This window comes from Anolis carolinensis, chromosome X (genome assembly GCF_035594765.1).
Source record: "Anolis carolinensis isolate JA03-04 chromosome X, rAnoCar3.1.pri, whole genome shotgun sequence".
NCBI classification, from domain to species: Eukaryota; Metazoa; Chordata; class Lepidosauria; order Squamata; family Dactyloidae; genus Anolis; species Anolis carolinensis.
In genome coordinates, this window is record NC_085847.1 from 489,719 (window position 1) to 514,838 (window position 25,120).

General features: G+C 42.5%; 1 protein-coding gene across 10 annotated transcripts in view; it reads right to left on the reverse strand.

The window, feature by feature from the left end:
* kdm2b (lysine demethylase 2B) overlaps window positions 1–25,120 on the reverse strand; it is a 74,401-nt gene that overhangs the window by 29,254 nt on the left and 20,027 nt on the right. For 7 of the 10 annotated variants that reach the window (XM_062958742.1, XM_062958741.1, XM_062958747.1 and 4 more), the window contains 6 exons: window positions 16,793–16,886; window positions 14,855–15,008; window positions 12,559–12,674; window positions 6,313–6,439; window positions 2,834–3,285; window positions 935–1,021 (listed from right to left, as the gene is read on the reverse strand). In XM_062958742.1, coding sequence (XP_062814812.1) covers window positions 935–1,021; window positions 2,834–3,285; window positions 6,313–6,439; window positions 12,559–12,674; window positions 14,855–15,008; window positions 16,793–16,886 — 1,030 coding nt within the window. Of the gene's footprint in view, window positions 1–934; window positions 1,022–2,833; window positions 3,286–6,312; window positions 6,440–12,558; window positions 12,675–14,854; window positions 15,009–16,792; window positions 16,887–20,139; window positions 20,313–20,378; window positions 20,646–24,733; window positions 24,837–25,120 lie in introns of those variants that run through there. The other 3 variants (XM_062958748.1, XM_062958750.1, XM_062958749.1) reach the window with 3 other exon arrangements.

The following is a 25,120-nucleotide window of genomic DNA, read 5'->3' on the forward strand; positions in this document are numbered from 1 at the left end:
TCCTTCCCTTCCTTCCTTCCAGCCTGTCCTCCTAGCAGGGTGTGTTACCCTGTTTCCCCTAAAATAAGACATCCCCAGAAAATAAGACCTAGTAGAGGTTTTGCTGAATTGCTAAATATAAGGCCTCCCCTGAAAGTAAGACCTAGCAAAGTTTTTGTTTGGAAGCATGCCCGCCGAAAAGAACACCAGAGCATGCAGGATCGGTAAATGTATGTACCATAAAGTGTTGTACATGGAAATATTGGTAGTAACAAGAAATTCTTGATAGGATTCACAGTTTGTCTGGTTATGCTGGTTTATGATGACAACTACTGTACAGTATATAATAAATGTTCATTTTTTTGTTCAACAATAAATGTGAATTCTTCTTCATGGAAAAATAAAACATCCCCTGAAAATAAGACCTAGAGCATCTTTGGGAGCAAAAATTAATATAAGACACTGTCTTATTTTCGGGGAAACACGGTAGCATGCAGCCCCCAAGTTAGAACGTTTACCCATGCCTAGGCTAGAAGCGCAGGACCCCACACAACAGAGAATCTTGGGAGTTGTGTTTTTACAAGATCTTTCACCTTCTCTGCCCAAAAAGTGCTGGTGACTTCCTAAACTACACATTGCACCACCCAATTACCAGGACAAATTCTCACAGTTTGCAAAAAGAGAGCAAACATCAGTTTGAACTTTTGAGAATATAAAAAGGAGAACCATGGTTTAGACTGGATTTCTGGGTACCACTTGATCATAGAGTAATAGAGTTGGAGGAGACCCCATTCTGCCATGCAGGAAAAGCACAATCAAGGGACCCCCAACAGATGGCCATCCAGCCTCTGTTTAAAGGCCTGGTATCAGTTGGCCAGGCTTTTGTTTGGATCCAACAAGGTGAGGAAAGAAAATAACACCCAAATGGCAATTACGTTTGGTTCTAAAATCCTACCTTTGCATTTTTCTTAGGCCAGGACACCACCGGGACTCCAGAAATGGCAAGATGTGGATCGTCGTCAGCATGTTCCTTCAGGATATTCTGTTTTGAAAGGAAAACAGGCTGGTGAGGCAGAAGAAAGCAAAAAAAAACCCTAACCCAAGATAACTTGCTGAAGGGGAAGGACACTCTAGGTGGAGCCTCAAAAGGTAAACAATTATTACACTACTATCCTCATTTTGTAGCCAAAAGGAAGTCACCTAGAAAGCTTTTGTCAATGATAAAAATAATATATGTTTAAAACTTACAACTCCAGTGGAAGTTGACCTAGAGATTCCTAGCGAGAACACGTCTCTAAGAATGTTTATGTCTTCCCTTGCGATACTATGGTCAATGTCTGATACAATTTGATCCTAACGTTGTGCAGGAGGAGCTAGAGACTCCAGGGACTTCTTGGATGAAACCGATTATTGTGATTCTTTGCAGTCTGGTTTTAGGCCTGGTCACGGAACTGACACAGCTTTGATTGCCTTGGTGGATGACCTCCGCAGAGAGCTAGACAAGGGGAGTGTATCCCTGCTGGTTCTCTTGGATCTCTCAGCGGCTGAACACCACTGCAATGCATTCTATGTGTTGTTTTTATGTCACTGTGTATATACTTATGTATTGTTGCTTATGTGCGGCACTTGGAGTGCCTCTGTGAGCCGCCCCGAGTCCCTTCGGGGAGATGGTGGCAGGGTATAAATATTTATTATTATACAGAGATATTATCTTGGGTAAAAAAAAAACTGCTTTTTTCATTCACTTTTTTTCCACTTAATGTGGAAGGCCAACTATTAAGTCTTTTTGGGAAACCTCGCATTATAATAAGAAGTGACTTTCCAAGCAAGTATGACACTGAGGAGTCCAGAAACCAAGCCCAAGAAGTTGTTTTATGACCTTCTCTTTTATCCTGCTTTTATGGTTTTATTTATATACTTACATACTCGAGTATATAACGGCGCTCCATGCAGTCATGCCGGCCACATGACCTTGGAGGTGTCTATGGACAACACCGACTCTTCGGCTTAGAAATGGAGATGAGCACCAACCCCCAGAGTCAGTCATGACTGGACTTAACATCAGGGGAAACCTTTACCTTTTACCTACTAGAGTATAAGCCTAGTTTTTCAGCCTTTTTTTAGAGCTGAAAAAGCTCCCCTCGGCTTATACTTGAGTAAGGGTCCTGGCTGGCTTCTATTCAGGTCAGCTTATACTCGAGAATATATGGTACATTTATTATTTTTCTCTATTATTATTGGTATTATTACATTTATTATTTTACTCTATTATTATTACATTACAAAGGTATTCAGTGTTGGACAGTCTTATCTTATTAAAGTCTTATTATTATCTTAAATTACAGTTTTACATAAATACAGTAGAGTCTCACTTATCCAACACTCGCTTATCCAACGTTCTGCCGGCCTGTTTATGTTGGATAAGTGAGACTCTACTGTATTCAAAAACATTTAACCTAATGATGCCTCAAATAATGCAATTTTATTAATATCTATTTTTATTTTTGAATTTGACCTGTAGCTGCTGCATTTCCCACCCTCATCTTATACTCAAGTCAATAAGTTTTCCCAGTTTTTGTGTTAAAATTAGATGCCTCGGCTTATATTCAGGTCGGCTTATACTCAAGTATATACGGGTAATTGTGTTTGAATGTGTTTTTACATGGTTGTCATGCTGCTCGTGTTGTTATGTTTTAACTTGCTCATATTTTGTTCTTCTTTTGGGTTTGGCCCCATGTTAGCCGCCCCGAGTCCCTTCAGGGAGATGGTGGTGGGATATAAAAATAAAGTATTATTTTAAGACAAACTCAGTCTTAATAAGGTTCTTCGTGTGGAATGTGACCCCTCTCCCTACCTTCATATCTTCCAAAAGAGCCTGAGGATCCTCGATGCCTTCGGGAATGCATTTCTTATTCTCTGGAAGGGATTCGAGTTTTTCGACGAGGGCTTTCAAGCCCTTCAGTTCAAACTCTGTCAAGTGAGTCCATTTGGCCGAAACCTCAGCTGCTGGGGAGCCGGTGGGCGTTTTGGGATAGTCGGCCGGCGTGGACTTTACGCTTTCATCCGAAGCATTAGACAAAGTCCTTTTGAGGCACCGGCCACCAGCCGTGGGCTTTGGCTTCTTCCCAGGAATCTCTCTCCCTTCTGAATGTGTGCTGTTGGGAGAAGACGCTCCATCCGCAGAGGCCTTGGGGGTTTTCTCTGGGCTCTCATCCTTCTCCTGGATGTGAATATCACACAATTCGTCATCCATGTCTGCACAGGAATCTGAGGAGAAGCTATCTAAGCTGTGTTTCCTTGTTGTATCTAGGAAAGAAGAAAGGGAAATGGGAAGAAAATTCTGAAAGTAGAGCTAGGGAACACCTGCCAAGGACGCTGGCCATTCCAAACGTCATAGCCAAGGAAAGCTAACCAGTAACCTAAGCACATTACTTCTTTAGAGTATTACCTCCACTGGGGATTTTGTGAGTTATCATGCAAAAAGCAACCCAACCAGGTCTTGGTTCTGGGGCTCCTTTGCTTCTTGCCGATTCTATGGGTTCTACTTCAAAAAGGTAACATCCCAAGATCCAATCTGAATGTAATAATAATAATAATATACAAAATCCAGCATATATATCTCATTTGCTGTGTCATACTATGTCTTCGGAGCCTCCGGTGGCTCAGTGTGTTAAAGCGCTGAGATGCTGAACTTGCAGACCGAAAGGTCCCAAGTTCAAACCCCGGGAGCGGCGGGACGGCCACTGTTAGCTCCAGCTTCTGCCAACCTAGCAGTTTGAAAACATGCCAATGTGAGTAGATCAACAGGTACTGCTCCGGCAGGAAGGTAACGGCGTTCCATGCAGTCATGCCAACCACATGACCTTGGAGGTGTCTACGGACAATGCCAGCTCGTTGGCTTAGAAATTGAGATGAGCACCAACCCCCAGAGTCGGACACGACTGGACTTAACGTCAGGGGAAAACCTTTACCTTTACCTTACTATGTCTTTGTGTCAATAATAATAATAATAATCTTTTATTTATACCCTACCACCATCTCCCATAGGGACTCAGGACAGCTTACAATAGCACACATAGTGCCACCACATATAAAACACAGTGTACAGTGTATCAACATTACAGTGTATCATCATTAGAATACAATAACATATTGCGCCCGGGCTGTGGCGCAGGCTGGTGAGCAGCCAGCTGCAACAAATCACTCTGACCAAGAGGTCATGAGTTTGAGGCCAGCTCTGAGCCTCTGCCATACCAGAGAATACCACTAGAGGGACTGGATCCAATGGTTGCTGTGTTTTTCCGGGCTGTATGGCATGTTCCAGAAGCATTCTCTCCTGACATTTCGCCCACATCTATGGCAGGCATCCTCAGATGTTGTGAGGTGTAATATAATATACAATAATGCAGCCAGTCAGATAGAATAATGTGGGACAAGAGTGCTGTCCTTGGATAAGGAAGCCTATCTTCCCCAGCTAACATTGAAGCTTCCCCTGTCTTGATTTCCGTTCAGATTTATCTTCCCTGCTTGTCGGGTCTATTTGATATATGTTCTATTCTGTAATAGACACTCCCTTCATCAGTTTGACTGTCACCCAGACTGTTGTCCTATTTTGGACCTTTTAACGCCTCGGATGATTGTTTAATATTTTAATTATGTCTATTTTAAACCATGACTTGTTAATTTGTTTTTTCAATGCATTCTTTGATGTCTTAACTGTTGATTTTATGATATTATAGGATTGTATTGGGCTTGCCCCCATGTGATCTGCTCCGAGTCCCCATTGGGGAGATGGAGGCGGCATACAAAAATAAAATTATTATTTTATTATGACACAGCAAACATGATAGATATGCTGGATTTTGTATCACAAAACCACAAGTCGAACACTTCCCAAGTGTCTAGGATTGTGTGATGTATTTTCGGATGATGCGTGCAGATCCCAGTAGGGTGGCATTTTGCAGTTGGCAGATCGTGATTTTGTCAATGCCTATTGTTTCCAAATGCCGGCTGAGATCTTTTGGCACGGCACCCAGTGTGCCCATCACCACCGGGACCACCTGCACTGGTTTCTGCCAGAGTCTTTGAAGTTCCATCTTGAGGTCCTGATAGTGGCTGAGTTTTTCCTGTTGTTTTTCGTCAATTCGACTGTCACCTGGGATGGCAACATCAATGATCCAAACCTTTTTCTTTTCCACAACTGTGATGTCTGGTGTGTTGTGTTCCAGAACTTTGTCAGTCTGGATTCGGAAGTCCCACAGTATCTTTGCGTGCTCATTTTCCAATACTTTTGCAGGTTTGTGATCCCACCAGTTCTTTGCTGCTGGGAGGTGGGACTTGAGGCATAAGCTCCAATGAATCATTTGGGCCACATAGTTGTGCCTCTGTTTGTAGTCTGTCTGTGCAATTTTCTTACAGCAGCTGAGGATATGATCAATGGTTTCGTCGGTTTCCTTGCACCGTCTGCATTTTGGGTCATCAGCTGAGTTTTCGATCTTGGCCTTCATTGCCTTTGTCCTGATGTCTTGCTCCTGGGCTGCAAGGATCAGGCCTTCTGTCTCCTTCTTCAGGGTCCCATTCGTGAGCCAGAGCCAGGTCTTCTCCTCATCAGCTTTTCCTTCAATTTTGTCAAGGAACTTTCCATGCAATGTTTTTTATTATTATTATTATTATTTTAGTAATAATAATAATTTATTATTATTATTATTATTATTATTTTATTATGACACAGCAAACAAGATAGATATGCTGGATTTCATATCACAAAATCACAAGTCAAACACTTCCCAAGTTTCTAGGACTGTGTGATGTATTTTCGGATGATCCTTGCAGATCCCAGAAGGGTGGCCTTTTGCAGTTGGCAGATCGTAATTTTGTCAATGTCTATTGTTTCCAAATGCCGGCTGAGATCTTTTGGCACGGCACCCAGTGTGCCGATCACCACCGGGACCACCTGCACTGGGTTCTGCCAGAGTCTTTGAAGTTATTATTATTATTATTATTATTATTATTATTATTATTATTATTATTATTTCCTTTGTGCAGAACCTTGATTCCTATGTTCCTATGTTCCACTAAGACCATGGATCACATTGATCCTCTTTTCTTCAGGGGAATTTACAGCTCGTGACTCCATCCCACCACCAACTAAGCCGCCACCACCAAATCTCCATTCTCCTTGCCCACAGGAAATGGAGAAACGAGATTTCAGATGAGAACTTGCAATTGAGGTGCCCATGCACACCTGGTCCCCTAGGAAACAATATCCCCCAGTTGAGCATGTAAGAATCAAAAGGCCCCTTCCAAATCTGGACTGCAAACGAATCCACTCACCAATGAACATGGATTCTTTCTGGTACTCTTTGCTGAGGTGGGAGCGCTGGGCAACGCAAAAGACGTACCTCTCTAGGACATACCAACACATCTCATAGTAGAACGGGTAGCGGAACTTGGCCTGCACCTGCGAGCAAATTGGGGAGAGAAAAAAAACGCATCAATCCATCTGGGTGGCAGGGAAGTTTGCAGCTCCTTGAATCAGTTATCGTCTTATTATCGAGCGTACAAGCCGCCTTCTTTACAGGAGCGGGAGGAGGGGAAGCGAAGGTGGGCGCCAAGGGAGATGGATGCTTTCTGCATACGCAATGAGCAACCCTGCCTGCCTTCCCCGAGCAGAGAGCTGAGCGCTTCATTTTGTGGTTCACCAATTTTGCACTTTCCTGGGAAGGGAAAGGGAACGAGGGAAAGGGAGGACTGCATTTTCGAGATGGCTCCCTCCCTCCCTCAATCTCCCAAGGAAGAGACCTTGCCGGAGCCAGTTTTCCCAGCCTGGTGCGTAAATATTCATAAACATGGTCACGGACAGATGAGAGTCTCCAGAGAAGGCCCGTTTAAAAAGGAAAGCGGCGCATTTCTTCGATTACCTGGGCGTTACATCCCATTTCTCACATCGCTGCACCCAGCCCGCCTCCCCACCCCTCCAGGGCGAATCCAAGGAGGACAAAAAGCACATTAGAAAGAACGGCTTCACAGAACGCACATCGGATGCGTGGCGCTTGCAAACGCAGGGCTTAAGGCGACTTCGGAAAAGAATAAGACACATTTATAAAGGAGACCAGTTTGGTTACCCACCACAAAAACCTCCATGTTCAGAAATAGTGGGATTCTCAATTCCATGTGCAGAGAGCAAGAAAAGGACAACTGCCTTCAAGAATTGCTGCCAGAAATGGGAATCTCGGGGAGGAAAAGACGCAAATTTCACCAAACTCTTCTGCCGGAAACAAGACCAAATGGGTCTTCACTCTGTTCCAGCCCGGCTCTTCTTACCTTTCATGAAATGCATGAGCGCCATCGAAACTGAACCCTTTATGTGTACCGTTTATACCCCCAGTATCACATACAGTAGAGTCTCACTTATCCAACATTCGCTTATCCAACATTCTGGATTATCCAAGGCATTTTTGTAGTCAATGTTTTCAATATATCGTGATATTTTGGTGCTAAATTCGTAAATATAGTAATTACAACATAACATTACTGCGTATTGAAATACTTTTTCTGTCCAATTTGTTGTATAACATGATGTTTTGGTGCTTAATTTGTAAAATCATAACCTAATTTGATGTTTAATAGGCTTCTCCTTAATCTTGAGTCTACACTGCCATATAACCCAGTTCAAATCTGATAATCTGTATTTTATAGGCAGTGTGGAAGAGGCCTAAGTGAGGCCTAACTGTGCCTGTCCCCTGGGCTGAGTAGGTTGCTAGGAGAAGAAGTGGGCGGAGCTTAGCCTTCTAACTGGCAGCAATTGGATAAAAACAATTATTCCTCTAATTAGGACTTTATTTTTTTTATTTTTTGTTGTATGAACGTAGAGGCATGGATGAAGGGTTGTGCTGTCAGTTTTCGAGGTTGTGGGGTATTTAGTTTTGTTGTTTTGTCCTAGGCCGAAATTTCATTACCCTTTTATATATATAGATGTTGCGGCCTTCTTGTCCTGAGCATACCCCCCTGTCCCTCGCACCAAAGGCTGTGGGAGGTCAGAAAAAATGATACCAACATGTGCGGTGCCATGCTTAACAAAAAAACCAGCTTTCTAAATATGGGTAGTTTCTGTTAGGATTTTGTATTAGGGAAAACTCCCAAAAACACAGAGCATCCAAAAATAGTGGGATATTTATAGTCGAGCATTCAGCTCACAGCAAGCAGAGCGTGAAGTGCCATGTGGCTGTAAAAAAATTAGTGCTTAGGAAGCAAACATGCAGAGTTCAATCTTTAAAAATCACAAAATAATAAAGAACTGGATTTGAGCTACTCCAATCCTCACCTCTCTAGGGTTCAAAAAAGAGGGGAAAATCTCCAAACACTACATCTCCCCTGACACACAAGCAGAGAGAAGTCTCAATACACACAGCACACACCAAGATATAAATGTAGAAGTCAAAGACAAAAGGCATACACCTCCAAAATATCCATTCTACATAAGCAATCAGAATGAGAGCAGAAACAGAAAGATGAGAAAAAATAGATACATTCCCACTGTCATTCAGGAATCAGAGGGGAAGGGATTTCCTTCAGCCTATTCTAAGTAACTACTCCTCAATGAGGACTGCAGACTTGGGCAGTATGGGGTTGAATTCCAACATTAGTACCAAAAGGGTTATGAATCAGTTTTTGGTCAACTTTAGATTCGGTTTGGTTATCTGGGATGTCGATTCAGAAAAATTGCATTAGACCACATCAGCATATGATGCAGAACATATGCCATCCAGTAGTCGCCATCTGCTCGCCCACAGAAAACCATATTTAATAATCTAGAGCTGATGTGGCCCATTCAATGCAAATTTCTGAATCAGCACTCCAAATAACCCCAGGACGAGGCCTAAAAACAAGACAGCTTCCAGGCACCACATGAAACGGCTCTGCTCAAGGGGAGGGAGGAGGAGAAGCAGCAGTCAGGAGGCTTGTTGCTGCGCCTTTCGTGGGTCGTCAGCCTCTCCCCTTCCAACATCCCCATTGCCTCAGCCCTATAAGAGGGTTTTGTGAGACCAGTCGCTCTCGTTGCAACGGTGTTGTGAAGCCACGGACCATATTTTAGATTAGGGGTCTTCAAACTTTTTAAGTGGAGGGCCAATGCACAGTCCCGGACTATGATGAAATAGTCCAAAATTAGGATTGTTGTTGTTGTGTAACTTCAAGTTATTTCAGACTTAGGTCAACCCTAAGTCTAAAGTTTAGAACAGAGGTAAGGAAAGTGACCTCCAAAGGCCATCTAGATGGTCTCATAAGGCCGTAGCGAAGCAAGGAGACCTTCAAAGACCATCTAGACGATCTCATAAGACCATAGGTAAGCAAAGAGACCTCCAAAGACCATCTATATGGTCTCATAAGACCATAGGTAAGGAAAGGGGCCCCCAAAGGCCATCTAGACGGTCTCATGGGACCATAGGTAAGGAAAGTGACCTCCAAAAGCCGTCTAGATGACCATACAGCCATAAGGCTGTAGCTAAGCAAAGAGATCTTCAAAGACCATCTAGACGATCTCATAAGACCATAGGTAAGCAAAGAGACCTCCAAAGACCAGGTAGACGTAGGTCAACCCTAAGTCTAAAGTTTAGGACAGGGGCCAGGTCAATGACCTTGGAGGGCCGCATCTGGCCCCCGGGCCTTAGTTTGGGGACCCCTGTTTTAGATCTTGGTGACCACTGGTGGTCCATGGACCATAGATTGGGAACCACTGCTCTAAGCTTTTCCAATTTGCTTTCAAATGGTGCATCGCAACAGTCAGACCAGGCATAAGGGCAGCAATGCTGAAAGAGGGATGTTCAAAAAAGGAACTCACGTTATAGTTCCTTTTTCTTTCAATTTCATTTTCCTAAGAGAGCACTGCAGGAAACAAAATGTTCAAAGAATTGGACTTACTAATGGGAAGCTGCCTGTTCCACCCCTCGGCCTTCAAAAGGTTTTCAGCCACATTGCCTGGGGAATATTAAAGACAGCGTTTGCTCAGCATTTTTTGCCCACAGGTTTCCGAGCGTCACCAAATTTAGTCGTCTGTTTGTTTACTCGATATATTCAAATTGAAATGCACAAAACAAGGCAAGTCAAAGGCATGCAGTGCTCCCGTGTGCTGTCAAAGGGTCAATTGTGAATTGGCATCCGAGCTCCATCCCCCAGCTGATTCCTTCTATGACTGGGAAACCACCAGGAAAACTCCCCATATTCATCATCTTGGGTTGAATAATGACAGAAAGGTGGAACATAAGGACAAAATCGTAGCGTAATGGTACTTTGCTTCCATACTTTGCGAGAGCTCAACAGCATTATGGCAGGTCATTATTTCGAAAATTAAAGAATCACCCACCCAAATGGTCTGGAATACCATCATTTAAGATCCCAAGATATCCTAAAGGAATAAAGCCTGTGCCAGAAAAGGCTTAGAGAGGAGGTTTTTAATTGATGCTTTCCAGCTGCAAGTTCTGTGATCAATAATTTACCATTCACCGACGTTTTCCTTCCTTTGCTAATTATTTCTCAACAGTAAACGGGGAAATAGATCCTCGCCGGAGAAAGAGAGCTTTCCTAGTTCAAAGGGAAAATAGATGAAGATAGCCCAGAGATTTTTACAAAAGGCCTGCTTTTTGCAGGAAGGGCACCTCAAACCTCTTAAGGAAATAGGAGAGAGAATGAGGTCCTTGTAGCTTGGAGCACAACTAGGCATTTCCAAAGAAAAGGTTGGCAGTTACTATACCATTCTGTTGGTCCATAAGAAGAACAGTGTTTACATCTCAGTGTTTAGAGCAGGACTTTGTGAGACAATGATAATATTTAATGGAAAGAGAAATCCTACCCCCAGAATCCAGATTGTTGCTCTTGCCAGATGAGCCCAAAGCTCTTTCCATTGGCAGCAAACCATGGAGGGAATGAACCATCCTATTTGTCTGCAGCAACCCCAAAATAGTTAAATATGGGCACACTTTGGCTAGATACTCCTGGCATAACTGGGAATGCTAGGGCTTGGAGATCACTTGCATTCTGTCTCAATGTCTCGCTAATGCTTTCCCGCCTCCCCCAGGAATCAGGAAACATCAACCTAAATTCTCCATCCTAGAATAAAACCACAGAGGGATATATTTTGTAAAAGTAAAGATTTCTCCTTGACATTAAGCCTAGTTGAATCCGACTCTGTAGGTTGGTGCTCATCTCCATTTCTAAGCCGAAGAGCTGGCGTTGTCCGAAGACACCTCCAAAGTCATGTGGTTGGCATGACGGCATGGAGTGTCGTTACCTTCCCGCTGGAATGGTACCTATTGATCTGCTCACTTTTGCATGTTTTCGAACTGCTAGGTTGGCAGAAGCTGGGGCTAATAGCGGGAGCTCACTCTGCTGCTTGGATTCAAACCGGTGACCTTTCGGTCAGCAAGTTCTGCAGCTCAGCGGTTTAACCCGCTGCACCACAGTAGGCTCCTAAACAAAGAAGTGTGTTTGATCCCATAATATGGGAATGTGACAGAGATATTATAATAATTAATAATATCAGTCAACCATCAGTACAATTCTGTCGTCTACCTAGGTGGAGGAACTAAAATATCTATGCAAGAGTACAGCGATCAGATAAAATGCGTAGATAATAAAATACGGACCTAATAAATACTGGATAATACCATATGAGGTAACGATTAAGATGTGGTGTGGAAAAATTGAGATTAAGACTGATATTTGAAATGTAATTTCTGTAGTTTATTGTGTACATTGTATGTCCAGGGGGAGGGGGGTAAACAATAAAATAAACAGAAATAAATATTAACCAGCTGCGCCACCGCGGTCAGGTTATAAATCACAGTTGCTGCCTCAACTTGGTTCGAGGCGAGATCAGGCACTCAAAACACGGTAAACCATCAGCAACAGCAGTGGTTCTCAACCTGGGATGTTTTTAGTTTACAACTCCCAGAAATCCCAGCCAGTTTACCAGCTGTTAGGATTTCTGGGAATTCAAGGCTAAAAACATCTGGAACCCCAGGTTGAGAACCACTGAGCCACAGGATAAAACAAACCACGGGGAGAGGTCCAAGACTAGGGTTCCAACCAAGTTTCCATCTGAACTGCAAATCAGGAAGAAGCAACAAAGCTTCATGATTCCCCAAGTATTCGGAGCACAACGCATTGTGAGCCACGAAAGAAAAAGAGACAAGATCCCATGACAAACAGATACATGTGCCACAAACCGTTCAAGAGTTGGGAAACAAATCGGATAAAAGGAACAGGGCAAGAGAAGCAACACAGAAGCCACAAAACATCCTCTGCAAGTTTTTCCAAGCACAAGAAAAACCCAGCCTTGAAATAGTAGTATTTTTCCCATCACTGGGACATGCTAGACATAACTGAACTGGCTCTTACCTGTCCTGCAAAGCTCCACTTTCCCAACCTGAATCCACGGCTTAAGAGCCCTAGCTTCACCCAGGGATTCCCTACGGCAATGTTACCTGTCTTTTTCCAGGTCACTTAGGACCGTCCGCAGCTTGCCTTTCCCACAAAGGGAATTTCATGCGCGAGCAAAGTCAGAAGGGATCGGAGGATCCTTACCCTCGTTCTGTCCTCAATCTCGTAGATGCGAAGCTGCATGGGAACATTAAAGCTATGCAGGATGTTGCCCCCAAACACCAGGGAATCAACCGGCGTGTAAACAGCATGGATCCACCCTACGGAAGCAAGGAAAGAAGAAACCGCGTTGGAAAAGTCACGTCCAAACTCAAAGGTACCTGGGGAAAATGTAGTTTGAAGTACACCCGCATCCAGAGAGCACTGTGAACCCAAACACCGATGGATCTAGACCAGTGATGGCCAACCAATGACACGCGTGTCAGCACTGACACGCCTAGCCATTTTTGCTGACACGCTGCCGCATGCAGATTGATTGAATGACTATGTCTTTTGTGGCCAAATTTGGTGTGATTTGGTCCAGTGGTTTTGTTGTTTACTCCATGGGAATTATGCACATTACATATATATATATATATATACATACACACACACACACACACACACACACATATACATACTAGTTGTGCCTGGCCACACGTTGCTGTGGCGAAGTATGGTGGTATGGGAAATAAAGTATTGAGGAATTGGTGGTAGTTAAGGTAAAGGGTAAAGGTTTTCCCCTGACATTAAGTCCATTATAAATGGGTTATATAGCTGTGTGGAAGGGCCTTGAGTCTACACTGCCATATAATCCAGTTAAAATCAGATAATCTGTATTTTATAGGCAGTGTGGAAGAGGCCTAAGTGAGGCCTAACTCTGCCTTCCCCTGGGCTGAGTGGGTTGCTTGGAGACCAAGTGGGCTAAAACTATGTAGGTGCTTGTGATTTCCTTTTTTTCATCATTTTAAAATGTATTTATTTATGCAATGCTTTTGACACTAAATAAAAAGTGGGTGGAGCTTAGCCTTCTAACTGGCAGCAATTGGAAACCATCAATTATTCCTCTCCCTCTAATTAGGACTTTCTTTTTCTTTTCTTTTTGTTGTATCAACCTAGAGGCATGGATGAGGGGTTGTGCTGCCAAGTTTAGTGTTTCTGGGATGTGTAGTTTTGTTGTTTTGTCCTAGGCCGAAATTTCATTACCCTTTTATATATATAGATATATACAGTAGAGTCTCACTTATCCAACACTCGCTAATCAAACGTTCTGGATTATCCAACACATTTTTGTAGTCAATGTTTTCAATACATCATGATATTTTGGTGCTAAATTCGTAAATACAGTAATTACTACATAGCATTACTGCGTATTGATATACTTTTTCTGTCAAATTTGTTGTATAACATGATGCTGATTGATCCAGTATGTCTGACCTCTTGCATCTCCAATAATAGTCCCGTATTTACGCCTCTTCCAGCACCTTGAAGGCGTTGACAATTTGGATAATTCTCCCCTCCTGATGATTTTGATAAACTAGCACTTTGACCCAGGTTTTTTTGAGATTTTATCCAAGATTTTACCTTTTGTTCTTGAATGTGATTTTATGACTTGTTTTTATTGCTTTGTTTTTATTGTGAACTGGGCTTGGCCCCATGTAAGCCGCTCCGGGGAGATGGGGCGGGGTATAAAAATAAAATAATAATAATAATAATATATTAATTATAATTATAATTATTATTATTATGCTTAATTTGTAAAATCATAACCTAATTTGATGTTTAATAGGCTTTTCCTTAATCCCTCCTTATTATCCAACATATTCGCTTATCCAACATTCTGCCGACCCATTTATGTTGGATAAGTGAGACTCTACTGTATATATATATATTATTCTATTATTATTGTAGTATATTATTATATTATTATTATTATATTATTCATTATTCATGATTACATTGAAACTACAACCGAGAGAAATCAGCGTTGTACAGTTGTTGTACATGGAAATAATGGTAGTAAATAGTTTTTGATTTATTAAATACAGTTATATTTTACAATTATATATTTTTGTTATTTAAACTATATTGTGAAATTATGGTTTTTTTTCTCGAAGTGACACACCACTCGTCATGCTAGGTTTGTTTTGGAGAATTTTGACATACCAAGTGCAAAAGGTTGCCCATCATTGATCTAGACCAAACTTGGCACACAGAACCCCCATAACTACTGGAGGAGTTTGAGGAGATTGACTCACCATACTGGGAGTTATAGTTTACCCTACAGTCAGAGAGCACACTGAACCCCACCCATGATGCATCCAGAGCAAATTTGCCCAACATCACAAACTTTAAGTACTGATGGAGTCTCTCGGGGTTAACTGGAACATTTCCAAGCTCTGGCGTACAAAACAGACGATTCCGAGGAAAAGAGGGGCCCTTCTGGAAGAGAGAGACTTACCCGAAGGGATGAAGAAAGTGTGTCCTTGCTTCAGTTCAATTCTTTGGCATAGCTCCACCCTGTCGCCCAGAAAGATATCACTCTGCTTCCCTGAGAGAACCCATTCCTCATAGAGTTCTAGGTTCTGTGAAGTTGGAGGAATCAACCAGAAGATCTAGAAATACAGGCATTCCCTGAGTTACTAACAAGATAGGTTCTGTTGGTTTGTCCTTAGGTTGAATTTGTTTGTAAGTTGGAACAGATACATTTTTAAGTGGCCAATGTCTATACACATATATATATCTATCTATATCCACAATAAAAGTGACAATATGTATGTATGTGTGTGACTGGGATGTCCACTTCCAGAGACAGACTCCCACTTCCACAAGTAGCTATAGCTCCCACCTTTCATAAGACATCAATGGCCCTCCCTCCAATGACATTGCAGGTTATAGGGAGCGCCGTGAACATGTCCAAGATCCCTGGACATGTCCTCCACAAGCACCATACTGCCCACCACCCTTTCATATGAGGACAATTTCATCCTAGATTTTGTTTTTCCTCCACCACAGACATCCCTGTGTTTCTCTCAATTGGTGTGGTATTTGCATAACCCCGCCCACTGCCTCTCCCTTAACTCTTTCCTACTCTTTTCTGCGGGGCACAGCAAACAGAGTAAAATTGTATTGTTGAAGGCTTTCATGGCTGGAATCACTGGGTTGCTGTGAGTCTTTCCGGCAGTATGGCCATGTTCCAGAAGTTTTTTCTCCTGACGTTTCGCCCACATCTGAGGTTGTGAGGTGTGAGTGGAATTGATCAGCAACTGAACATACTGGAGGGAGTTGGGGGAAATCTAGGCACTTATCATAGCGATGAATGAGCTTGGTATCTCCTTCCCCACAAAACTCTGCCGCTTGCGTCCTCAACCAGCTGGTCACCGATTTTCCGCAGCTGCGCATCGTCGCCAAAACGCTGCGTTGAGGACACAAGCGGCAGAGTTTTGTGGGGAAGGAGTTCCCAAGCTCATTCATCGCTATGATAAGTGCCTAGATTTGAATGGTGACTATGTCAAGAAGTGGTATTTGGGTGTGGCTTTCAACTGCATATGGTAAATGTTTTCTCCTATACTTTTTGAGGACGCAAGCGGCAGAGTTTTGTGAGGTAGGAGTTGCCAAGCTCATTCATTGCTATGATAAGTGCCTAGATTTGAATGGTGACTATGTCGAGAAGTAGTATTTGGATGTGGCTTTCAACTGCATATGGTAAATGTTTTCTCCTATACTTTTTGAGGACGCAAGTGGCAGAGTTTTGTGAGGCAGGAGTTCCCAAGCTCATTCATCGCTATGATAAGTGCCTAGATTTGAATGGCGACTATGTTGAGAAGTGGTATTTGGGTGGGGCTTTCAACTGCATATGGTAAATGTTTTCTCCTATACTTTGTTCATTTTTAATTCCAAAACGTAATCTACTTTCTGGATAACCCTCATATAATGCCAAGTTTTTAACTTTGTTTGTGGTTTTTCTGTACAGTATAACCGTATTCTCAATTCGCTTCTGACACGATAAATAAATAAAAAGTTGCCTGAAAGGGATCAGACTGGAACTAAACAAAAGAAATATGTAGCTCTGCATTTTCAAAGTTCCATCCTATTCTACTGCATGGTTGGGAATTAGAAATCGTTTCATTATTAGATCATTACATTACTTAATTTGTTGGTAGTGAAGTGTAGCCTATTCATAACACAAGCCTCCCAGAGGGTCCAAAAGTAGGGAGCAAACCTAAAAATAAATCAACAAGCACGTCCCATTTTTGTTTCAAGCATCAGCAAAATATCCTGCCCACCTTCGTCTTTTCTACTGCCCAAGCAGATTTCTTAAGAATGCAAAGGTAAGCATTTAGGAAGATTCTATAAGGGATAAAAAAAATCTTAGAAAGCTTGCATGACGTTCGCTTACTTTTCCGCCTCGGAAAACGTGATACCAAACTGATGTGCCTCCGAAATCAATGTGAAAGTCAGTGAAGCATCCTTTGACGCTCATCAAACAGTACCTGCAAAGGGAAGAAACACAGTTAAAAGTGCAACAACTCACCACTTTGCTGCAGGAAAGAAAAGTGACTTCCAGCAACGTAAGAAGCGAACGGCTTCCTTATTTCGTGTTTTGAGGGCAAAGCCTCAAAACAATCCATTTGTTTGAAGAATACCATTCAAAATTTCCTGTAGAATTTGGGACTCCTTATCTGAGAAATCTGGATTTTCAGAAAGACCACACACTCCCACAAAGGGGATAAAATATAGTGTTATTGATATGCACTGTCCTTGGTTTGATAGTCCGCTGTGAATATAGGGAAGGCTCATTTTGGATGCCCAAGAGGCAGAAAGCTCATTCCTTACAAAGGGTGTCCAAGAGCAAAGTTTGACACAGTTTTTCCTGGAATTGAAATCACCGTGGCTGTTCAAGCGCTCCTAGGATGGATCCCAGGCAAAGGCAAACTTGGGCCCTTCAATTCCCAGAAATTCCAGCCAGCTATAATAATAATAATAATGTGTTCGACTTGTGATTTTGTGATACAAAATCCAGCATATCTATCTTGTTTGCTGTGTCATACAATTATTATTATTATTATTATTATTATTATTATTATTATTATTATTATTATTTGGGAAGTGTCCGGCCTGTGATCCAGTACAACAGCCAGCAGAGTGTCTGCTGTGGACTCATCTTGTTGTGTTTCTAATAATAATAATAATAATAATAATAATAATAATAATAATAAACAAATTGGACAGAAAAAAAAGAAAACTCATAACCATTCATCATTCACTGCACCCTCGCAGTGATGTTGACCGGCTATATCTGCCTAGAAGATCAGGTGGCAGAGGACTCTTACAAGTCAAACAAGTAGTCAAAGAAGAAGAACATGCCCTGGCAGAATATGTAAAGCAAAGTGAAGAACCTGCTTTGATTGAAGCCAAAAATCAAACTCCTCAAAGCACAGCAGACAAAAAACCTGTACAAGAAAACCGCACTACAAACTAGAGCTGACAGCTGGCACAACAAAACATTGCATGGAAAGTTCCTTGACAAAATGGAAGGAAAAGCTGATAAGGAGAAGACCTGGCTCTGGCTCACGAATGGGACCCTGAAGAAGGAGACAGAAGGCCTGATCCTTGCAGCCCAGGAGCAAGCCATCAGGACAAATGCAATTAAGGCCAAGATTGAAAAATCAGCTGATGACCCAAAATGCAGACTCTGCAAGGAAACCGCCGAAACCATTGATCATATTCTCTGCTGCTGTAAGAAAATCGCACAGACAGACTACAAACAGAGGCACAACTATGTGGCCCAAATGATTCATTGGAACTTATGCCTCAAGTACCACCTCCCAGCAGCAAAGAACTGGTGGGATCACAAACTTGCAAAAGTATTGGAAAATGAGCACGCAAAGATACTGTGGGACTTCCGAATCCAGACTGACAAAGTTCTGGAACACAACACACCAGACATCACAGTTGTGGAAAAGAAAAAGGTTTGGATCATTGATGTCGCCATCCCAGGTGACAGTTGCATTGACGAAAAACAACAGGAAAAACTCAGCCGCTATCAGGACCTCAAGATTGAACTGCAAAGACTCTGGCAAAAACCAGTGCAGGTGGTCCCGGTGGTGATGGGCACACTGGGTGCCGTGCCAAAAGATCTCAGCCGGCATTTGGAAACAATAGACATTGACAAAATTACAATCTGCCAATTGCGAAAGGCTGGGATCTGCGCGCATCATCCGAAAATACATCACACAGTCCTAGACACTTGGGAAGTGTTCGACTTGTGATTTTGTGATACGAAATCCAGCATATCTATCTTGTTTGCTGTGTCATAATAAAATAATAATAATAAGTGTTCGACTTGTGATTTTGTGCTATGAAATCCAGCATATCTATCTTGTTTGCTGTGTCATACAATAATAATAGTAATTATTATTATTATATTATTATTATTATTACTTGGGAAGTGTCCGGTGTGTGATCCAGTACAACAGCCAGCAGAGTGTCTGCTGTGGACTCATCTTGTTGTGTTAATAATAATAATAATAATAATAACAACTTGGAAAGTGTCCGGCGTGTGATCCAGTACAACAGCCAGCAGAGTGTCTGCTGTGGACTCATCTTGTTGTGTTAATAATAATAATAATAATAATAATAATAATAATAACTTGGAAAGTGTCCGGCGTGTGATCCAGTACAACAGCCAGCAGAGTGTCTGCTGTGGACTCATCTTGTTGTGTTTCTAATAATAATAATAATAATAACAACAACAACAACTTGGAAAGTGTCCGGCGTGTGATCCAGTACAACAGCCAGCAGAGTGTCTGCTGTGGACTCATCTTGTTGTGTTAATAATAATAATAATAATAATAATAATAACTTGGAAAGTGTCCGGCGTGTGATCCAGTACAACAGCCAGCAGAGTGTCTGCTGTGGACTCATCTTGTTGTGTTAATAATAATAATAATAATAATAATAATAACTTGGAAAGTGTCCGGCGTGTGATCCAGTACAACAGCCAGCAGAGTGTCTGCTGTGGACTCATCTTGTTGTGTTAATAATAATAATAATAATAATAATAATAATAATAATAATAATAAAACTTTATTTATATACCGCCCTATCTCCCAGAAGGGACTCAGGGCGGTTTCCAATAATAAAAACAACAAGTACATTACATAACCACAAAAACATAATATTAAAATAAGATAAAAACTATACAATTAGATAACACAATAAACAACAGTTTACCAGCTGTTAGGAATTCTGGAAGTCCAAAAAACCTGGAGGGCCCAAGTTTGTCCATACCTTATCTACACTATAAAAAGAATGCACTTGAACTGCCATCGAATCCTAGGAGTTGTAATTTGGAGGCACCAAAACTCTTGGGCCGGGAAGGCTAGAGCGCTTGTAAAAGTACAGAATTCCATAGAATTGAGTGATAGTAGTTCAAGTGGGGTGACATATAGCATTCATTCTCGTCTAGATGAACCCCCAGTCTTGCAGAGCTTCGTTCGAGAAATACGCCTGGTTTTGTTAAGAGCGGGAACGACAGGAACGAAGCTGCAGAAGGAACTGAGAAAGTACTAAAGCGACTCTTTCCTCCCGTTTGTGAGACTTGGAGAGCAGTTTTATGGGAAAGCGGCTGCAGAGAGGCACCGAGCCGCTCACCCACGCCGTCCGTACCAAATGACCGAATTCCTGCCTCTATTCTCCGGCTCACCACAGGCCAGGAAACGGCATGCCACTTAACCCACTAACCTCTTTTCCTTGTTCCGGTGGCTGGTTCAGGGTCGCACTCTCACTCGCTCCCCAGAGACACATTTCCCCAAGCCTTCTCGACTCCACCCCTGGACCTGCTAGTCCCGCTCATATTCCCCTCAAGGCTCGGAGAGGCCGCAGCATTCCCGCGACTTCATCCCATCCCAGGTACGGGATCTCGGCTGTATGCAAACGGCATGCAAAAATCCCCGTAGATGATAGGCCAGGGCGACCCTTACCATGTGCCTTGGGAAGGCTGGCAAATCAGAAAGTCTTGGGGATACAGAAAGAGCTGCTGCCTAGCAACCCCATCCGGTGCCGCGAGTTGACAGAGTGATACGCAGCGCTGTCACGAAGACGCTCCATTTGCAGGCGCACGCACATGCTACAAAACCTCCCTTTCGACAATGACTAACATTTCAACGGGTCCTTCTGCGACCTGGGACCGTTTTTGGAACGCGCCACGAAGAAATCTGCCTCACAGTCAAGTCCCCCCAAAGCCCTTAAGTCTCCCAAGGCTACAATCCAGAATAGAACCCGGCGTGCTGACGCTCAACTGAAAGCGGCAAGCAAGCGCGACTCGGTTGGATGGTGACCTCAATTGCTTTTCAAAATACAAGTCCTTCCCTCTCCTGCACCGGGCGTCCTTTCCTGTAGCGTTTGAGGCAAGACAGGGAAGTCGGTGGAAACGCACGGCAAGCTTCCGTCGCTTCCGAGCAAAATCAGGCGCCGATATTACTGTCACAAGGATTACCAAGAATATAACATACAGTAGAGTCTCACTTATTTATTTATTATTTATTTACAGTATTTATATTCCACCCTTCTCACCCCGAAGGGGACTCAGGGCAGATCACATTACAAATATAATTACACATTCAATGCCTTAACATAGAACTGAGGCAATACAAACACGAGGCTCCGAGCTGGCCTCGAACTCATGACCTCTTGGTCAGAGTGATTTGTTGCAGCTGGTTGCTCAACAGCCTGCGCCACAGCCCGGCCTCTTATCCAACTTAAACGGGCCGGCAGAACGTTGGATAAGCGAATATGTTGGATAATAAGGAGGGATTAAGGAAAAGCCTATTAAACATCAAATTAGGTTAAAACTGATTTTACAAATTAAGCATCAAAACGTCATGTTATACAACAAATTTGACAGAAAAAGTAGTTCAATACGCAGTAATGCTACCCTGTTTCCCTTAAAATAAGACATCCCCAAAAAATTAAACCTAGTAGAGGTTTTGCTGAATTGCTAAATAGAAGGCCTCCCCCAAAAGTAAGACCTAGCAAAGTTTTTGTTTCGAAGCATGCCCAATGAACAGAACACCAGAGCATGCAGGATCGGTAAATGTATGTAGAGTCTCACTTATCCAAGCCTCGCTTATCCAAGCCTCTGGATAATCCAAGCCATTTTTGTTGTCAATGTTTTCAATATATCGTGATATTTTGGTGCTAAATTCGTAAATACAGTAATTACAACATAACATTACTGCGTATTGAACTACCTTTTCTGTCAAATTTGTTGTATAATGTTTTGGTGCTGAATTTGTAAAATCATAACCTAATTTGATGTTTAATACGCTTTTCCTTAATCCCTCCTTATTATCCAAGATATTCGCTTATCCAAGCTTCTGCCGGCCTGTTTAGCTTGGATAAGTGAGACTCTACTGTACCATAGATAGTTGTACATGGAAATAGTGGTAGTAACAAGAAATTCTTCATAGGATTCACAGTTTGTCTGGTTATGCTGGTTTGTGATCACAGTTACTGTATATAATAAATGTTCATTTTTTTGTTCAACAATAAATGTGAATTCTTCTTCATGGAAAAATAAGACATCCCCTGAAAATAAGACCTAGAGCATCTTTGGGAGCAAAAATTAATATAAGACACTGTCTTATTTTCGGGAAAACACTGTATGTATTAATTACTGTATTTACGAATTTAGCACCAAAATATCACGATGTATTGAAAACATTGACTACAAAAATGCGTTGGATAATCCTGAACGTTGGATGAGCGAGTGTTGGATAAGTGAGACAACAACAACAACAACTCTTTATTGATTAGTCAGTTTTGACCATATCAAAACATGTAAAACATACAAAACGTACACCCTTACCCATACATACAGTAAAATCATGTAAAATAGTAAAACCATTTAAAAACAAGGCATCCTTGCCTACTAGCCTACCAACCCACTCCTTGGTAGTTGTGCAAGTACAGAATAAAAAGATTAAAATTAAGATTAATTATTCCCTTAAGGTAAGGTTTAAGCGGGGGCAAGGGTAAGTAAAATGAGTGGCTTGTCCATAGTAAATTTTAAATTTGGATTTTGTTATTGGCATTAATATCACAGCTGTCCGCTTCCATCTTCTCGCGGATGGGCCAGCGCTTTTTGCGTAAAAAGGGTCAGTTTTAAAATAGAGTTTTTATCTGAACCCCGTAGAAGGATGTGCAGTTTCACCTTATTGTCTAAATGAGTGTGGTTCTCAAGCAGAGGCTCTAAATAGAAAGATCGAATCCTGTTGTAGATAAGTGAGACTCTACTGTAATTGAAAAGCCAATCCGGACTCAGATTATCAGGGATGCCAAAGTTTTCTTTCCTTTTGCCATGAGCTTCCCTTTAACTGGAGACCAGACACGGGATTTTTTGGAGGCCTAGTATGTTCCTTCCCACTTTTTTTTGCGAGCTTTCTCATCCCGCAGTTGCGCAGTTTCATTCGCACCCCACTTTGCACCGGAGTTGAGCATCCAAGTGTTCAAAATGGGACTTTTGGCTCATGCTGGGATGGTGCAAATCTTGATAAAAGGCCTCTCGAAACAGCTGCGTTCCCACCTGCAAAGGACTCCTTCTCCGCCCTTGAATCCCCACTCAATCTAAGGAAGGATGTGTCTTGTTTAACAGCAGCGGCTGAGGAAAGGGTTAGGAATCTGGGGAAGCTCCATCCGCAAGGCAGTCTCGGGCGAAACGCCTTTGCGTTGACCTCTGCTGCGGCTTCCTTTCAACACAACGCTGCAGTCACATGGCATGCTCCCAGCCCCGCTTCAACCGCCTCGGTAAATCTGATACTCAGCGGGAAGGGTCCTCACCACAGTGCCTCTGGGAGATATGCTCAACTTTGCAAAGGGACTTGCTATAGAGATATCTACGCTGGAAAAAGGCACGTCCCAGTCCACCTCCAGGCATAGTTCACTTGCCACAGATTGGACAGAGACGCATTAAAAAGGAAGCACAGTCCTATATGACTCAAAATACCACGTGCGTGTATGAGTTGCGTGCATACGAGAGGAGAGACAAACACAGAACTTACACTCATTGCATCTGCCAAAATGCAATGCCATCTCCATATGTGCTTCACAGATTTTAATTACCGTATATACTCGAGTAAAAGCCGGCCCGAATATAAGCCGAGGCACCTAATTTTACCACAAAAAACTAGGAAAACATTGACTCCAGTATAAGCCGCGATACCAATAAAATTACATTAATTGAGGCATCAGTAGTGTAAATGTTTTTGAATCTTTACATCAAACTGTAATTTAAGATATGACTGTTCAACTCTGATTAAATCATTGTTTTCCTCTTCTTCAATGTCAATGTGCTTATGTTAATAATAAGAGTGAAATAATAAATGTAATAATAATAATAATAAATGCAGTAAAATAATAAATAGAGTAAAATAATAAATGTATTATTAATAATAAAAATAGAGTAAAATAAATGTAAAAGTAAGAACAATAATAGAGCTGAAAAACTAGGCTTATACTTGGGTATACACAGTAACTATTCCATAAGGATCCACAGTGGCACAATGGGTTAAACCCTTGTGCCAGCTGAACTGCTGACCTGAAGGTTGGGTTGCTGACCTGAAGGTTGCCGGTTCGAATCTGCGAGACAGGGTGAGCTCCCGTCTGTCAGCTCTAGCTTGCGGGGACATGAGAGAAGCCTCCCAGGATGGTAGCACATCCGGGCGTCCCCTGGGCAACGTCTCTGTAGACAGCTAATTCTCTCACACCAGAAGCAACTTACGTTATATTCTCAAGTCACTTTTGACACAATTTTTAAAAATCTATTCCATTATTTTAACTCTGTTTCCGAGGTATTCTATACATTATAACCGCAAACCCCACTGACAATGGACTGGGACCAAACTTGGTACAGAGAAGCCCCATGACCAACTGAACATACTGCAGGCATTAGTGGGATTGCACCTTGATTGTGGGAGTTATAGTTCACCTGAATCCAGAAAGCACTGAACCAAGTTTGATTCAAACGTCAGATCTGAATCAAACTTAGCACACAGACCCAGCATGTCTTGGTGCTCTTTCCTTTGGAAGACTGACCCACAGCACAACTGGGAGAAGAGAATCAGACACTTGTAGACCGGAGGGGCTAAGTAGGATCCATCCCATGAGGAAGGATGACTCGCAACAGCAATCGCCACAATCCCACCAGAAAACGCACAAAGTGAGAGGCAATGCCTCGCACAGAAAGAAAAGAGCGCATGCCGCATGTATTCATTCAAACTCTCCGGAGAAAAGAAAGCAGACATGCAAGTAGCAGAAACAAGCAGACTCCGATCCTTACCCGCTGACCGATGCCTGGGCTTCGAGCCTAACCCATGCCCGTTGGCATTACGAGGCCACCACTCATGCGGAGGCAAGAGCATCGCGCTCCCTGCAAATCCAAGCAGATGGCTTTCTGTTCTCAGCCGGATTTCTTTCTTTTAAAGACAAGCCAGCGGGGAAAGTATAATGCCCGCCTCCCTCCCTCCCTCCCTCCCTCCCTCCCAGAAGATTGAAAAAAACGGATTGCAAAGCCATTACCACAAAATGGCAAAGCAAGACGAGGGAAAGCGCAAAGTTCGCCATATGGTCTCTACCGCCCCCGCCTTTTGGTGAATTGGGAAACAGCCTTCTTGGTGACCTCTCTTAGCCTAGGCGAGTTTTACCGGCAGTCTCCTTTTTCTCGAAA